The sequence below is a fragment of the Coregonus lavaretus genome (genome assembly GCF_964263955.1).
Source record: "Coregonus lavaretus genome assembly, contig: HAP1_SCAFFOLD_4567, whole genome shotgun sequence".
Classification (NCBI taxonomy): Eukaryota; Metazoa; Chordata; class Actinopteri; order Salmoniformes; family Salmonidae; genus Coregonus; species Coregonus lavaretus.
The window spans coordinates 30,429-49,000 of NW_028165159.1; the positions used below are offsets into that span (position 1 = coordinate 30,429).

The 18,572-nt window shown below is 46.8% G+C and overlaps 1 protein-coding gene across 1 annotated transcript; it reads left to right on the forward strand.

Annotated features, from left to right (window-relative positions):
- Positions 1-6,344: 6,344 nt before the first annotated feature.
- On the forward strand, positions 6,345-17,889 carry LOC311116210 (plexin-B2-like; the record flags this gene model as incomplete). The annotated part of the gene is made up of 15 exons (XM_084191329.1): positions 6,345-6,870; positions 7,430-7,594; positions 7,774-8,028; positions 8,291-8,488; positions 8,751-8,930; positions 10,284-10,418; positions 10,543-10,643; positions 12,555-12,678; positions 13,202-13,358; positions 13,629-13,740; positions 14,561-14,672; positions 14,968-15,069; positions 15,447-15,542; positions 16,683-16,770; positions 17,663-17,889. Exons 1-15 carry the CDS (start codon positions 6,364-6,366, stop codon positions 17,887-17,889), a joined length of 2,559 nt encoding a protein of 852 aa, XP_084047455.1. The 5' UTR covers positions 6,345-6,363.
- Positions 17,890-18,572: the final 683 nt, after the last annotated feature.

The window sequence follows — 18,572 nt, forward strand, 5'->3', positions numbered from 1 at the left end:
CAAAGTCCCAGTGAGAGCTGCCACTGTGGTGTCTAGCTCTACTATTTCATCATAACAAAGTCCCAGTGAGAGCTGCCACTGTGGTGTCTAGCTCTACTATTTCATCATAACAAGGTCCCAGTGAGAGCTGCCACTGTGGTGTCTAGCTCTACTATTTCATCATAACAAAGTCCCAGTGAGAGCTGCCACTGTGGTGTCTAGCTCTACTATTTCATCATAACAAAGTCCCAGTGAGAGCTGCCACTGTGGTGTCTAGCTCTACTATTTCATCATAACAAGGTCCCAGTGAGAGCTGCCACTGTGGTGTCTAGCTCTACTATTTCATCATAACAAAGTCCCAGTGAGAGCTGCCACTGTGGTGTCTAGCTCTACTATTTCATCATAACAAGGTCCCAGTGAGAGCTGCCACTGTGGTGTCTAGCTCTACTATTTCATCATAACAAGGTCCCAGTGAGAGCTGCCACTGTGGTGTCTAGCTCTACTATTTCATCATAACAAGGTCCCAGTGAGAGCTGCCACTGTGGTGTCTAGCTCTACTATTTCATCATAACAAAGTCCCAGTGAGAGCTGCCACTGTGGTGTCTATCTCTACTATTTCATCATAACAAAGTCCCAGTGAGAGCTGCCACTGTGGTGTCTAGCTCTACTATTTCATCATAACAAAGTCCCAGTGAGAGCTGCCACTGTGGTGTCTAGCTCTACTATTTCATCATAACAAAGTCCCAGTGAGAGCTGCCACTGTGGTGTCTAGCTCTACTATTTCATCATAACAAAGTCCCAGTGAGAGCTGCCACTGTGGTGTCTAGCTCTACTATTTCATCATAACAAAGTCCCAGTGAGAGCTGCCACTGTGGTGTCTAGCTCTACTATTTCATCATAACAAAGTCCCAGTGAGAGCTGCCACTGTGGTGTCTAGCTCTACTATTTCATCATAACAAAGTCCCAGTGAGAGCTGCCACTGTGGTGTCTAGCTCTACTATTTCATCATAACAATGTCCCAGTGAGAGCTGCCACTGTTGTGTCTAGCTCTACTATTTCATCATAACAAAGTCCCAGTGAGAGCTGCCACTGTGGTGTCTAGCTCTACTATTTCCCTCATAATGGTTTCTCAGAGAGCTTACTTTACTTGGGCGTTTGTGAGGAGACCGGAGGGCAGAGCCTGAGTCACAGTTTCTGTTAGAATGATTCTCACTCTGCCCCTCTGTTCTGTCCTCATTAAATATTTTGTTATGCACTGATTCATACTGTAGATCATCAACATCATCTGAGCTCTAGCACCATGTATGGAGCTTTTAGAAGGACTGTTTTCTTCCAGACTGAGTTAGAGCTAGTACGGTGTGTGTTTCTAACAGGCTAGACAGAGGTTAATGAAGTTATCAAAAAGAAAGGAGGACCAAGGCACTCTTCATATAATTAATTAAAATGCCTTTTATAATTATATGAAGAGTGCCTTGGTCCTCCTTTCTATTTGATGACTAATTCACCCCTTTGACCAAAGAGCACCTTCTGTCTACCAACATTTACTATTGTGTACCTTTAGTAGCGCTTCCCTTCCTCCTCTTTCTACTAGAGGTTAATGAAGACTGAGATCAGTGGGAGATTCTGAGCTGTCAAACACACACACACACACACACACACACACACACACACACAGCGGTTAGCTGTCACTCAGTGTCAGATAGCTCTACGTAAAAGTTGCCCTTAGGCACCGGTCTAAGATCAGCTTACTTACATACCTTCCTTAACTTCCATTAGGAAGAAAAATACCAACTGACCTTAAATCAGTGTGTAAGTGTGACTTCATTCTACTCATGGGCTAAACAGTGTCCTGAAAAACCCCCAGAACTCACTGAGCTATTATCACTTTGTTCCCACAGAGGTATTTCTGGAACGGACTGAAGTAATATATGGGTTGCCTTGGGTAAGAACACACTGTCTTACTAATACTGAACAGAAGAGAACAGGACAGGACAGAACAGAAGACGGGAACAGAACAGAAGAGAGGGTAACAAAAAAAGAGAGGGGAACAGAACAGAAGACAGAACAGGACAGAAGACAGAACAGGACAGAAGACTAGGGGGCGACAGAAGACTAGGGGGCGACAGAAGACTAGGGGGCGACAGAAGACTAGGGGGCGACAGAAGACTAGGGCGACAGAAGACTAGGGCGACAGAAGACTAGGGCGACAGAAGACTAGGGCGACAGAAGACTAGGGCGACAGAAGACTAGGGCGACAGAAGACTAGGGCGACAGAAGACTAGGGCGACAGAAGACTAGGGCGACAGAAGACTGAACACGACAGAAGACAGAACACGACAGAAGACAGAACAGGACAGAAGACAGGGCGACAGAAGACTAGGGCGACAGAAGACTAGGGCGACAGAAGACTAGGGCGACAGAAGACTAGGGCGACAGAAGACTAGGGCGACAGAAGACTAGGGCGACAGAAGACTAGGGCGACAGAAGACAGAACACGACAGAAGACAGAACACGACAGAAGACAGAACACGACAGAAGACAGAACACGACAGAAGACAGAACAGGACAGAAGACAGAACAGGACAGAAGACAGAACAGGACAGAAGACAGGGCGACAGAAGACTAGGGCGACAGAAGACTAGGGCGACAGAAGACTAGGGCGACAGAAGACAGAACACGACAGAAGACAGAACACGACAGAAGACAGAACACGACAGAAGACAGAACACGACAGAAGACAGAACAGGACAGAAGACAGAACAGGACAGAAGACAGAACAGGACAGAAGACAGGGCGACAGAAGACTAGGGCGACAGAAGACTAGGGCGACAGAAGACTAGGGCGACAGAAGACTAGGGCGACAGAAGACTAGGGCGACAGAAGACTAGGGCGACAGAAGACTAGGGCGACAGAAGACTAGGGCGACAGAAGACAGAACAGGACAGAAGACTAGGGCGACAGAAGACTAGGGCGACAGAAGACTAGGGTGACAGAAGACAGAAGACAGGGCGACAGAAGACTAGGGCGACAGAAGACAGAAGACAGGGCGACAGAAGACAGAAGACAGGGCGACAGAAGACTAGGGCGACAGAAGACAGGGGAACAGAACAGTGTGTTTCTCTGTTGAGCTGTTCTAGTATAGTTCAGTTGGTACTGGCAGAACATCAGGTGTGTATAAACCTTCAGTACCTACTCCCCTGAGAGAGAGAGAACTTAAGCCAGGCAGTGTTGGTATATTGTAAATGTCTTCATGGCTGGTTTGCATCAGTGCCTGGGGAGGAGCCATCGTTAGGACCAATAAGGCCTGTATTGTCCCCTTCGGCCCCCTCACTCCAGCCGCCTTCCTGCTGAATGGTTAATCATCTGGAAGTTTGGAGCAAAGTATCAATTACTGACTTACTCTGGTCCCAGATCTGTCTTAGCCTGGTCCCAGTTACTCTCTATTTTCATCCCTTCTAACAGAAGAGATGAAGAGGTTTATGTAAATGTTAAAATGCTAATAGAGGAGCTACAGAGATCATGGTACTGTTGTGGTCTGAATTTACATTTACATTTTAGTCATTTAGCAGACGCTCTTATCCAGAGCGACTTACATGAGCAATTAGGGTTAAGTGCCTTGCTAAAGGGCAATCGACAGATTTTTCACCTAGTCGGCTCGGGGATTAGAACCAGCAACCTTTCGGTTACTGGCACAACGCTCTTAACCACTAAGCTACCTGCCGCTTCATTTAACATGTTGTCTACTGAGAATGTTGGTTTGGCCAGTTCACTGGGTCAGGACCCTATTGGCCATTTCACTGGGTCAGGACCTTATTGGCCATTTCACTGGGTCAGGACCTTATTGGCCATTTCACTGGGTCAGGACCCTATTGGCCAGTTCACTGGGTCAGGACCCTATTGGCCAGTTCACTGGGTCAGGACCCTATTGGCCAGTTCACTGGGTCAGGACCCTATTGGCCAGTTCACTGGGTCAGGACCTTATTGGCCAGTTCACTGGGTCAGGACCTTATTGGCCAGTTCACTGGGTCAGGACCCTATTGGCCAGTTCACTGGGTCAGGACCTTATTGTCCAGTTCACTGGGTCAGGACCCTATTGGCCAGTTCACTGGGTCAGGACCTTATTGGCCAGTTCACTGGGTCAGGACCTTATTGGCCAGTTCACTGGGTCAGGACCTTATTGGCCAGTTCACTGGGTCAGGACCCTATTGGCCAGTTCACTGGGTCAGGACCTTATTGGCCAGTTCACTGGGTCAGGACCTTATTGGCCAGTTCACTGGGTCAGGACCCTATTGGCCAGTTCACTGGGTCAGGACCCTATTGGCCAGTTCACTGGGTCAGGACCCTATTGGCCAGTTCACTGGGTCAGGACCCTATTGGCCAGTTCACTGGGTCAGGACCCTATTGGCCAGTTCACTGGGTCAGGACCCTATTGGCCAGTTCACTGGGTCAGGACCTTATTGGCCAGTTCACTGGGTCAGGACCCTATTGGCCAGTTCACTGGGTCAGGACCCTATTGGCCAGTTCACTGGGTCAGGACCCTTTTGGCCTGTTCACTGGGTCAGGACCCTATTGGCCAGTTCACTGGGTCAGGACCCTATTGGCCAGTTCACTGGGTCAGGACCTTATTGGCCAGTTCACTGGGTCAGGACCCTATTGGCCAGTTCACTGGGTCAGGACCCTATTGGCCAGTTCACTGGGTCAGGACCCTATTGGCCAGTTCACTGGGTCAGGACCTTATTGGCCAGTTCACTGGGTCAGGACCTTATTGGCCAGTTCACTGGGTCAGGACCCTATTGGCCAGTTCACTGGGTCAGGACCCTATTGGCCAGTTCACTGGGTCAGGACCTTATTGGCCAGTTCATGGGTCAGGACCCTATTGGCCAGTTCATGGGTCAGGACCCTATTGGCCAGTTCACTGGGTCAGGACCTTATTGGCCAGTTCACTGGGTCAGGACCTTATTGGCCAGTTCACTGGGTCAGGACCTTATTGGCCAGTTCACTGGGTCAGGACCTTATTGGCCAGTTCGCTGGGTCAGGACCTTATTGGCCAGTTCGCTGGGTCAGGACCTTATTGGCCAGTTCGCTGGGTCAGGACCCTATTGGCCAGTTCACTGGGTCAGGACCTTATTGGCCAGTTCACTGGGTCAGGACCCTATTGGCCAGTTCACTGGGTCAGGACCCTATTGGCCAGTTCACTGGGTCAGGACCCTATTGGCCAGTTCACTGGGTCAGGACCTTATTGGCCAGTTCACTGGGTCAGGACCTTATTGGCCAGTTCACTGGGTCAGGACCTTATTGGCCAGTTCACTGGGTCAGGACCTTATTGGCCAGTTCACTGGGTCAGGACCCTATTGGCCAGTTCACTGGGTCAGGACCTTATTGGCCAGTTCACTGGGTCAGGACCCTATTGGCCAGTTCACTGGGTCAGAAGGACTGTGTCGGAAAGGGTTCCTTTTGGGTCACATCCAAACGTGTTTGGTTAGGTCTCACAACAACCCAGCCAAAAGGTTTGGAGAAAAGTTTGTGAATCACTGTGTGAGGGTTTTTACCAAGAAGAGTTTCTCTGCTCCCGTGCCGAGGGCGTACCCATAATGCAACAGGACACCTTTGTTACCTTGGCACACACCACCTCTCCTCCTCTCCTCTCAACCTCTCCTCGAATCCTTTTGAAGCCTATTTGACTTCCGCCATCAACTACCCAAAAACTGTAGGCAGGGATGAAAGGATGAGGGGAGGAGAGGAGAGGAGAGGAGCTTGCCCGCGAAGTGAATGCTGCATACGCTTCTTTCTTTTGAACAAAAAAAAGTGTTATTTTATCGTCTGTGTCAAATTCAGTGATCCACATCTCAACATCTGAGGGGAGTTAGGGGAGCGAGTGAATTGATTTTCCCTCCTTTATATTTAGTGGGAAGGATGAGGATGAATAATAATGAAGAAGTGGAAGGTAGGAACGCTTTAGTAGAACTGAATAACTTTGTGCTAAAAAAAACATTTTTTAGAAGGAGATGTTATTGAACGTTGTAAATCTTAATGTCTTCATGTTTATTTCATGTCTTTTTTATCAGCTGTTGAAACGTCCCCTCAGGCCTGTCTGTGAATACAAAGAGACAGGGACTAATAGAATAGAATGATTAAGATTAGGAACTAATTATATTTTCTCCTTCTCTGTATTTTTCCTCCTCTCTCTCCTACCCTCCTCCCTCACTCCCTCATCTCTCTCTCTCTCCCCCTTTCTCCTCGATCTCCTTCAGTCTCTCTCTCTCTCTCATACCCTCCTCCTCCCTCTTCTTCTCCCTCCTCTCTCTCTCTCTTTCTCTCTCTACCAAGTTACAAAGAGACATAAAGAGTAACATAATAATAGTTTTCTCTCCCTCTCCTCCAGAGATGGTGTGGCAGTGGGTCCTGGCTGCCATCTTGGCGACGCAGTCTCTCTCCCTCCTCGGCTCCGCCCACAACGAGTTCACCTCCGACACCCTCATCAACAACGTAGTCCAGGACCCAATCACCGGTCGGCTGTACGTGGGCACGGTCAACGCCATCTACCAACTGAACCAATCCCTGAACACCGAGGCCCACACCAAAACAGGACCCAGATTGGACAACCGCCAGTGTACCCCGCCCGTGACGGGCTCCTGCGAGGAAGCGGTGGAGACCGACAACCATAACAAACTGCTCCTCATCCATCCATCCAAAGACACCTTGATAGTGTGTGGGAGTCTGTACAGAGGAATCTGTTCTCTGAGGAGCCTGTCTAATGTAGAGCAGCTGCTGTACTTCAACGATACTAAAGGAGAGAGGACGTACGTGGCCAGTGCTGAGGAGAGTGTGTCTGTAGTAGGGGTCATGTCTTACTACGTCAGCAAGGACAGTAAGAACTTCACCGTCTTCCTGGTAAGTGGACTAACCACACCGTGATATGTCACAGTAATAATAATATGTCATTTAGCAGACACTTTTATACAAAGCGACTTGTATAAATGTTCTACGTATGGGTGGTCCCAGGAATTGAACCCACTATCCTGGCGTTGCAATTGCCATGCTCTACCAACTGAGCTACAGAGGACCACAGGGTTGTTCTGGTTTTTAATCTGCTATTGTGACGTAGAGATCTATAGATGGTCTCTACCAACTGAGTTACAGAGGACCACAGGGTTCTTCTAATCAGCAATGGGGACATAGATGGTATCATATTTATCACTATTCACTGGGACTCAAATGGAACTCCACTCCACTGAATGTCCTGCAACCTTGTTGTGATGTTTTTGATGATATATGGGGATTTTAAATGGTAAAGGTACTAGATAAGTCAATTTCACATGTTCTATTCCCTCTGTCTTGTCCTAGGTGTGTAAAGGTTATGGCAGCCATGACTGCACCAAGCTGAAACATGTTGTATTTACTTCCTGGTCACCATGGTATCTGGTATTTGCCCCCTCTCTGTTCTCTTCAGGTGGCTAAGGGCTACGGCAGCCATGACAGCACCAAGCTGATCAGCACCCGTATCCTCCAGGACCATGGTGACTGGGTGTTGTTCGACAGTATCATCGAGGCCTCGGCCGTCCAGTCCAACCCCTTCACGCTGCGCTACCTCCACGACTTCAAACACGTCTTCAAGGTAAGAAAGACGGAGAAAAGCCTTTTGCACACACAGCAGTGTGAGACGTCCCCTTGGGCTGGTCTGTGATTACAGCGTTACCAAGAGACTGAAAGGGGAATAGAATGATTCATCTCACTCTTTTCCGCTCCTTTTTTTTCACTTTCTCTCTCTCTCTTTTTATGTCTTTCTTCTTCCAGGATGAAGGCTTTGTCTACTTCCTGTTCTCCAGAACCCTGGGCGCCCAGGATTCAGGAACCAAGAACTTCACCTTTATCTCCAGGATGTGTGAGAACGACCACAACTACTACTCGTACACAGAGCTCCAGCTGAACTGCAGCGCGGGGAACAGGTACAACAAGGTCCAGGCAGCCTACGTGTCCCTTCCAGGAGAAGCCCTGGCCAAAAATATGAGCTCCTCTGGCCAGTACGAACCGGTTGGAGCCCTGGATAAGGTATGTATTTCAACTTAATCCGCTATCCAGTTCAATTCTATAGCCCAATTCAATTGTATAACCCCTAATAGAATTGTTCGAAGGGGACAAATAGTTGTTTGAATTAGATTGAATCCCACAAAAATGTGTTTGGACAGTTGAAGCAGGTATTTTCTTTAGGAAAATGACTTTTTGTAGTTTTCCATTTCACCATTATTTAACCAGGCAAGTCCGAACCATCAGAACAGTCTGTTAAGAACAGTGACTTCTGTATTGCTGTCAGGTTCTGTTTGTGGTGTTCAGCTCGGACGATGACAGCTCCAGCTCGGCAGTGTGTATGTACCCACTGAGGGCCATCAACAAGAGACTGGTGGAGATCATAGGAGCCTGCTACAGCAACAAGGGACACATTAACGAGACGCCTGCCGTCTACTCACCGTACTCCTCCAAGTCAGATGAGCTGTGTAAAACTGAAAAGGAGGTTTGTAGCCTTACCAGCACATCCAGTCAAGGGCAGTTGTACTGTATGTCCTCTGGTAAGAGGATGGAGAATGTATCTGGTGTTAGCTAGCAGGTCAGTTTTGAAGCAATTGATGGTTTTATAGTTTACCTTGAAGTTATGGTTGTTGCTCTTCTACAATTAACTTTACAAGAGGATGTAGATATGATCTAATAACTGTTACATTATCACATCTACCTACTAATGAAATAATGTATCTGACGTTGATTCCTCCCCTCTACAGAATGGCTTGGTGATCTCCCAAAAGTGTGGTGCTGAGTTCCTGCCCTCCCCACTTGCCAGTAGGGCAGAGTTCGCCCTGGCAGCCAAACCCATCTTCACCAAGAAGGGCCTGATGACCGCTGTGGCCGTCGCTGTGGAAACGGAGCACACCGTTGCCTTCCTGGGGACTGCTTTAGGAGAGGTACTAGCTAATAGTGATGGGCATTCCCAGTCTTTTCGGTGAGCCGGATCTTTTGGCTCCCAATGGATCTTTGTTCAGTAGTCCTTACAAATGGATGAAAAACCATGACAAATATAAAAAGGTCTCATGTAAAGGCTGAAGGGTTGCCTACCATTATGTCAGATTGTGACGCGAGTTCAATTAAATTGTTTACCTGGCCAAATTAAATCCCTTGAAATGTATGTAATTTTTGTGTGGACCACAATGAGGTTTTCTTCTGAGAATGTTTTTTTAAAACTGAACTCCAGATGATGGTTTAGGAGGTGCAATCTTCAGAGAATGTTTTTCTAACTGAACTCCAGATGATGGTTGAGGAGGTGCAATCTTCAGAGAATGTTTTTCTAACTGAACTCCAGATGATGGTTGAGGAGGTGCAATCTTCAGAGAATGTTTTTCTAACTGAACTCCAGATGATGGTTGAGGAGGTGCAATCTTCAGAGAATGTTTTTCTAACTGAACTCCAGATGATGGTTGAGGAGGTGCAATCTTCAGAGAATGTTTTTCTAACTGAACTCCAGATGATGGTTGAGGAGGTGCAATCTTCAGAGAATGTTTTTCTAACTGAACTCCAGATGATGGTTGAGGAGGTGCAATCTTCAGAGAATGTTTTTCTAACTGAACTCCAGATGATGGTTGAGGAGGTGCAATCTTCAGAGAATGTTTTTCTAACTGAACTCCAGATGATGGTTGAGGAGGTGCAATCTTCAGAGAATGTTTTTCTAACTGAACTCCAGATGATGGTTGAGGAGGTGCAATCTTCAGAGAATGTTTTTCTAACTGAACTCCAGATGATGGTTGAGGAGGTGCAATCTTCAGAGAATGTTTTTCTAACTGAACTCCAGATGATGGTTGAGGAGGTGCAATCTTCAGAGAATGTTTTTCTAACTGAACTCCAGATGATGGTGGTCTGGAGCTCAAACTGCAGCAGTAGCAGGGAGCCAAATGAACAGCTCAGGTCTCGACGTTCACCAAAAAGAGCCGTTGGTTGGCGGACGACCCGCCACTACTAGTTAACACCTTACTATTGCAATACGGTCATTCTTACACTAACACTCACACTTGTCTTTCTTACTAGCACTCTAACTGATTTAGCTAATAGCTGCTTTTTTGAAGAAAGTTTTACTTGAGGAAAGCAATGACTGTGATATGTGGTTGGTCTTACCTATAAGAGCGTCTGCTAAACAGAAAGGCGTCCTGCTGAAATGTTATTCAATAGGCTGCTCGGACTTATATAGGTTGTCCTTAGTAGTTGACTAATGTCTTCTGCGTCGACCTGGCCACCTTTTCTGTCTTCTTTCTGCTAATGAAACGCAGGTGCTGAAGCTGCACCTGTCGGCCAGTCCAGAGGTGTACGGCCGCGCCCCGGGGGAGAACACCGGTGACAAGGTCAACAAGAACCTGCTGTTTGACACCAGCCTCACACACCTCTACATCACTACAGAGAAGAAGGTGAGCCGTGAACATATCTAGAACTTTATTCGATAGTGTAGATTTTTATCGGTGTGAGGCACTCCATGCATTTTGGTTAGTGCGATATCAATGTTTGAATCACCCATGATTGTTTTTCTCATAGATCACCAAGGTGCCAGTGCAGGCGTGCCACCTGAAGTCAGACTGCCAGTCCTGCGTGTCACAGAAAGACCCCTACTGTGGGTGGTGTGTGCTGAAGGGCAAGTGAGTACAGTACCAGTTATGCTATAGCCAATGTTCCCTCTAAGCTGCCGCGCAGAAGAAATATCAGCCCGCGCAGAGAAGCACGAGATTGAATTTCATTCCATTTTCTAGAGTTTTCCCCTTAGTTAACCACTATCAGTTTTTCCCTTTACTGTGGGAATTGTGATTGAATCAACGCTTTCAATGCAACATACAGAAACAAAATGAACTATGCAAGAGATTTTGTTGTAGGCAGAACACATCGGAGTAGGATTCTATTGCGTTGACAGGCACTACTCAGCCCCTACTCTACACAGACCAGTGCGCCATAACCAATCAGAGCTGCATGTAGCCACTTGTGCACATTTTGTTCATATCCTTTCCTAGTTAGTGAGTTATTAGCCCAGTTATAGATCATTTGTAGTCAGCAATAGGGGAGTGATTGCTTCCTACAAGAGTACAAAACGTATACATTTCTAGACATCTTTGAAAAGCAAGTCAGGTAAAGATAGGTTTTTGTCTTAAAGGGGCAGTGTTGTATTTTGTGACAGGCTTGAATAAGTTAAGTTGACAATAGGCAGAGGGTAGCATAATTTGTCTGATTCTCTGTAATAATGGTATGGGAATAATAATGCATTATATTTTGTAAAGTGGTTTCTTGCATCAAACAACACAACAACGTTTTCAGTCACCTCCTTGTCTGAAGGAAAAGTGGATAAACAGGTTAATGTCAAGCCCTGCATGTTTTTTTTCAAAAGTCTCATGGAATGTAGGCCTACATTGAACACCCCACATTGGCTGCTACTGTAGGCTGAATGATAGAACAGCTATTTGCTCAGTGCCCAACAAATTTGAGGGAACATTGGTTATAGCTGCAATATTTCCTGCTGTTCATTGATCTTTCAATGAATAATAAAATATAACTTATAAATGTCTTATGAGCTTAGTACTGCCTTCTCCTATTATAGATGGTCCAGGACTATTTTCTCTCTTTAGCTCCTATCATTTATGAACCGGGCATGGATACAGGTAGCAGACTCCTGGTTAGCTGTAGTCTAGGGTTAGGGTTAGCTGTAGTCTAGGGTTAGGGTTAGCTGTAGTCTAGGGTTAGGGTTAGCTGTAGTCCAGGGTTAGGGTTAGCTGTAGTCCAGGGTAAGGGTTAGCTGTAGTTCCGGGTTAGCTGTAGTCTAGGGTTAGCTGTAGTCCAGGGTTAGGGTTAGCTGTAGTCCAGGGTTAGGTGTAGTCCAGGGTAAGGGTTAGCTGTAGTCTAGTGTTAGGGTTAGGTGTAGTCCAGGGTAAGGGTTAGCTGTAGTCTAGGGTTAGGGTTAGCTGTAGTCTAGGGTTAGCTGTAGTCCAGGGTTAGGGTTAGCTGTAGTCCAGGGTTAGCTGTAGTCTAGGGTTAGCTGTAGTCTAGGGTTAGCTGTAGTCTAGGGTTAGGGTTAGCTGTAGTCTAGGGTTAGGGTTAGCTGTAGTCTAGGGTTAGGGTTAGCTGTAGTCTAGGGTTAGGGTTAGCTGTAGTCTAGGGTTAGGGTTAGCTGTAGTCTAGGGTTAGGGTTAGCTGTAGTCTAGTGTTAGGGTTAGCTGTAGTCTAGTGTTAGGGTTAGCTGTAGTCTAGTGTTAGGGTTAGCTGTAGTCTAGTGTTAGGGTTAGCTGTAGTCTCGTGTTAGGGTTAGCTGTAGTCTAGTGTTAGCTGTAGTTCAGGGTTAGCTGTAGTCCAGGGTTAGGGTTAGCTGTAGTCCAGGGTTAGCTGTAGTCCAGGGTTAGCTGTAGTCCAGGGTTAGGGTTAGCTGTAGTCTAGGGGTAGCTGTAGTCTAGGGTTAGCTGTAGTCCAGGGTTAGCTGTAGTCCAGGGTTAGCTGTAGTCCAGGGTTAGCTGTAGTCTAGGGTTAGGGTTAGCTGTAGTCCAGGGTGTGACTGGTCTGTTCTCCTCCAGGTGTACCAGGAAGGGAGACTGTCCCGGGGTTGATGACAACAGGTGGCTGTGGAGCCCCAACCAGCAGTGTGTTCAGATCCAGGCCTTTAGCCCACCCAACCTCAGCTGTATGAAGACCCAGCAGGTACTGAGTCTGAGTGGTTGAGTTTCCCTGTCATTGGCAGCTGTCCTCTCCAGTGTGAAAGTAGCCTCATCTGTTGTGCTGGGTTTGCTTCATTCTGAATTCATTCGTTCTGAGTTTAACTCAGTCAATTCCACTAAGCTCTGCTCCCTTCCAGTGCATTTCACACACACACACACACACACACACACACACACACACACACACACACACACACACACTCTAAAATTAGCTTTCTTGGGCAGTTCTGGATTAATGAACTGTGTACATTTAAACTGCACACCTGAATATCAGTCACTTCCCTTTGTTTCACCCCATTTCATCTGTTCTCTCCAGCAACTTGAGTTTTTGTCACATAACCACTCCTGTGAATCAAAAAAAATAATGGCATTGAGATGATTTCCTCAATGGACCTCTTTGTATTCAAGAGGGAGTTTATCTTGTTTCTCTGTCACTCTCTGTCTCTCTCTCTCCCTCCCTCCCTCTCTTCCACTCTCAAAAACCTCTCTGTTTATCTCCTGTCCAGGTTGAAATCGACATCCCCACCCTCCCCAGGATCAGCCGTTCTGACATTATAGAGTGCAGGTTTGGTTTGTTCAGTAGTGGAGCTGTGGTGATTGATCAGAAGGTCACCTGTACTCTCCCTGACCCTGTGGACATCCCCCCTACACCTGACAAGCAGGGTGAGTCCTCCTGAATACTAGTCCTCCTGAATACTAGTCCTAACCCCAGTCCTTAGGTCCTTGGGTAGTAGATGGGTACTGTATACTGTTTTTAAGCCTGGATATCAGTCTGTTTCTTTTTTAACCAACTTGTCTTTATCTTGCCAAAACAAGGCAACAATGTAGTGTTTTTATTCAATACAGAATCAGTCAGGTGACCAGGCTAACATTTCCTCTCAGGGTAATGGACTGTTTTGTGGGAACTGTGATATTCTGTGATATTCTGTTCAGACTTTGTGACGGTGCCAGTGAGGATCCTGGTCAACGATAGCATCGAGGTGACGTCCAGTGAATACAAGTTCTACAACTGTGCAGCCACTGTCAGGAAGTCCGAGAACACACCGTAAGTGGCGCCAGTTGAACCCTTTATGGTCATCAACCTTTTCTGAGGCAAGATCACTTTTGGAGTCAAAAAGCAAGCTGAGATCTACCACAGATTTTTTTTTAAACATGGCCTGTCAATATTTTTCTTCTCAGACCATATTATGTTTCAAAACTGGAGCTTTGATAACAAAATAGATCAGTTGTATCATTTGCGAGGCACAGCTGAGCATAAATTGAAATTATACTATTTAAATTATATTATTTAATTTTACTGGAGTTGATGGTACCTACATATGATGGTCAGTCTCAGCGGAGGGAGAGCGCAGCAGAGGGTCCTCCTCTCATGGTCCCTGCTCTCTCCTTTTCTCCGGTAAGACTGACCAGAGAGAGGGGACACCATCTTCCACCTGATGGCGAAACCCGAGTCGCACCACATTATTTCTGCCTCATTCACAAATTCAGCTATCCGATTGACCCGCACAGTAGGCACACTTGATTTAGCTCTCCTGGTCCGCCAGGATGGCGGAGTTTGTCCCTTCAGACAAATGAAATGGTTCAAAATGGGAACACTTTGCCTACCCGGCGCCCAGCACGTCTGAATCAAGTGCAAGACTAATAAAATAAGTGGAGTGCAAGGCTTTGTCGTTGGCTTTTCAGAAATGTTTGGTGATCGACCAGTAGGTGACCACTGCTTTATGGAAACAAACCGTTAATCTGACAGTTATTCTCAGTGCTCTGTTCAGTCATTTTACACTGAACACTTTTGTGGATCTCTGTGCTCATTGGCTATATAAACTCTGACTCCCTAACTCTTCCTCCTATTGGCTGATTGTCCCCAGGTGTATAGCGTGTGTGACCAGTGAGTGGCAGTGCCAGTGGAATGGCCAGGACCACACCTGCAGTGACAGCGATGACGCTGTAGAGGGAGCTCACGTCATCAAAGCCCAACAAGTAGGAGGAAGCGCTGTCTCAGTGAACTTGACATCTTGGCTCAATCTCCTTTAGTCTTTCCACAGTTCCTCGCGTCCTCTCTCCCCGCCTCCTTCTCAAGAAGAAGGTCCAATACTTTTTGATAAGAGAGGATGTGAGGAGTTGAGGGAAGATTAATTGATAAAGAGCCATTGTCTCTGAGCCATCTTGTATCTGTTACAGACTTTCTGCCTTATAGGTGGCAACTAGCAAGCTCTTCCTGTCTGTCTGCCTGTCTGATTAAACCAGCTATAACCACCTTCTGTTCTCCCTCCAGGCTGATAGCTGTCCTCAGTTTGAGAACCCAGATCCTCAGCTCATCCCTGTAGGCTACCGCATCCCCATCAGCTTCCAAGGGAAGAACCTGGACATTTACAAGGTGAGATAGACACAGCTCTTAGGCTTCGTCCCAAGTGACACCCTATTACCTATACAGTGCACTATGTAGGGAATAGGGTGCCATTTGAGTGCACTATGTAGGGAATAGGGTGCCATTTGAGTGCACTATGTAGGGAATAGGGTGCCATTTGAGTGCACTATGTAGGGAATAGGGTGACATTTCAGACAGACCTCTATTTACTCAATGTCAATCATTGATGATAACATTGTCTCTCTCTCTTGTCCTGTGTGTCTGTCTCTCTCTTGTCCTGTGTGTCTGTCTCTCTCTTGTCCTGTGTGTCTGTCTCTCTCTTGTCCTGTGTGTCTGTCTCTCTCTTGTCCTGTGTGTCTGTCTCTCTCTTGTCCTGTCTGTCTTAGGATCGCACGTTTAAGATAGGCACGGAGCTCATGAAACACACAGAGGAAGAGTTCACCTTTGATGAGGGGTCAAAGTTCAACTTCAAGGGTTATGAGGTCAGTAATATCCACCTCTCTAGTTGAGAAAACACAGGTTTTAGATCACAGCGCGCCACATGAGCAGTAGAAGTTCTGTCTTTTCCCTCAGTCCCAAAGCCGGTGTTGTGAAATGCAGGATATTCACCTCAAGCCTCCAGCCAGTATTCCAACTCTCTCTCTCTCTCTCTCTACTGATCTGTTTTCATACTGAGTTTGAGAGGCTGCCAATATGGAGTTAAAGTATATTGAGCTGCGAACCACAGCACTGCTACCCACTGTGGGGGGAAGTCATTGGGTTTAATAAAAAACACATCAGATGGGGAGTCTATTTTGGGAGAGAAAAAACCCAAAGTTCCCCAGAAAAATTCCCTAGCTTGTTGTGTGTGTGCATGCGTGCATGTCAGCGCTTCCGTTAGGAAAATGTGGTGTAGGACATTTGACAGGAAGCATTAGAATTTAAGCCTTTTGAGAAATTTACCGGACCCATATGCGTAACCTGATTAGGGTGCTTAGAATGACAGAAATCACATTTTGATTATGGTAATTCATCTTAACAGAATATGCAACTCAAGGATGCAACGATGTGCAGTTTGAAGATGTTAGAATAACTGTCCACATTTACTTTTCTTCAGCCAACAAGACGAGTAACGAACAGCAAAATCACTAGCCTATGTCAATCTAATATCCCCCATAGTAGAAAAGTTGTCCTTGTGGTTCTGTGCAAGAAAGAAATAGCCTATTCCAAACAGACTCTGGGACAGTTGAGGGACGATGGATCCCAAATTCATACAACCACTAGGCTACGTCATTATTATTTATTTATTTATTTTTAAGAAATGAGTCTGATGCAACAGATCAGAACGTTTAGCTTCCCGTTAGAAGCACAGCAATGCTCACATGGCAGTAGGCTACATGCGGTTATTAGTTCAATAATGCAATTAGCAGTAAAACACTGTTCTTCTCCCGGACAATTGTCCGGCGCCAGTTTTATTTATCGCTTTTCCTTTATTTATTTAATTTTTTAAGCCAGCGATAACCAGCTAACAGAAACCCTGGTGTGTGTGTGTGAGTCTCTGTGAGTGCGAGAAAGAGAGGGTTTTGCCATGTCTCTGGCCCTCAGATGTCAGTTTTCTCTGTTGTGTATATCCTGTGTGTTAGTTTGCCTACGACAAGGAGCAGGAGGTCAATGTGTCCTTCCACATCAAAGACAGAGACACAGAGAAGAAGATTGACAGCACTCTGACTGGTGAGTCAGGTCCTCTAACACACACTGGAGTTGATTCAGCACTGCTGTTCAATGCTGTGTTCAAACAACTATGTCAGTGTCTGAATACAACCAGGATTATTCCGCTGGAACTGTTAATCCATTTGAACTCTTTCACCTTAATGGACCTGCTTTGGATAACCGGAGTATCAGACATATTTATTATTCATTCATTATTATTATTTATACATTTTTTGGACAAAGGTCAAGCTTATTTGTATAGGATGTGAACCCTGTACAGACTGGTGGGTTATTGGTATTCAGTTGATGTTTGTTCTCTTTCCCCTCCTCAACCTCCTCCCCCCTCTGCTTCTCTCACCTCCCCTCTCCCCCTCCTCAACCTCCTCCCCCCTCTGCTTCTCTCACCTCCCCTCTCCCCCTCCTCAACCTCCCCCCCCTCTGCTTCTCTCACCTCCCCTCTCCCCCTCCTCAACCTCCTCCCCCCCTCTGCTTCTCTCACCTCCCCTCTCCCCCACCTCAACCTCCTCCCCCCTCTGCTTCTCTCACCTCCCCCTCCACCTCTCCTCAACCCCCCCTCCTCTGCTTCTCTCACCTCCCCTCTCACCCTCCTCCCCTCCTCAACCTCCTCCCCCCTCTGCTTCTCTCACCTCCTCAACCTCCCCCCCCTCTGCTTCTCTCACCTCCCCCTCCTCCCCTCCTCAACCTCCTCCCCCCCTCTGCTTCTCTCACCTCCCCCTCCACTTCTCCTCAACCTCCTCCCCCCCTCTGCTTCTCTCACCTCCCCCCTTCCTCCTCTCCTCAACCTCCTCCCCCCTCTGCTTCTCTCACCTCCTCTCTCCCATTCTACCTCCTCCTCCTCTCCTCTCTCCACCTCCTCCTCCTCCTCCTCCTCCCCCTCCTCTCCATCTCTTAGTGGTGCTGTATAACTGTTCTCTGGGTCGTGAGGACTGCAGCCTGTGTAAGAACGCCGACCCCAAATACAACTGTGTGTGGTGTGCCAATATGAAGTCCTGTGTCTACAGGGAATTGTGCCAGTCCCAGGAACCAGCGCAGTGCCCCAACCCCAAGATCACTGACGTGAGAACAGTGTCTCTCTATGATCTGGTGCACTCTTCCTTCCTGTCTTCTTCTTTCCTCTAACTGTCACTGTCTTGTTTTACTTTTCTCTCACACTGCTGTCCTCCTCAACTTGCTCTCTCTTTCTCGCTCTCCCTCCCGCTCTCTTTCCTCTTTCCTCTTTCCTCCCATCTCTCTCACTCTCCTCTCTCGCTTCCCCCTCTCCCTATCTCTTTCTCTTCTCTCCCCCTCTTTCGTCCCCCCTTTCTCTTTCTTGCCCTCGCTCCCTCCCCTCTCTCTCTTTCTCTCCCCCAACTCCCTATTCCTCTCCTCTCCTCTCCTCTCCTCTCCTCTCCTCTCCTCTCCTCTCCTCTCCTCTCCTCTCCCACTCTCTCTTTCTCCCTACTATATACACACTGAACTACTACTGTAATGACTGTTAGCTACTATATACACACTGAACTACTACTGTAATGACTGTTCACTACTATATACACACTGAACTACTACTGTAATGACTGTTCACTACTATATACACACTGAACTACTACTGTAATGACTGTTAGCTACTATATACACACTGAACTACTACTGTAATGACTGTTAGCTACTATATACACACTGAACTACTACTGTAATGACTGTTAGCTACTATATACACACTGAACTACTACTGTAATGACTGTTAGCTACTATATACACTGAACTACTACTGTAATGACTGTTAGCTACTATATACACACTGAACTACTACTGTAATGACTGTT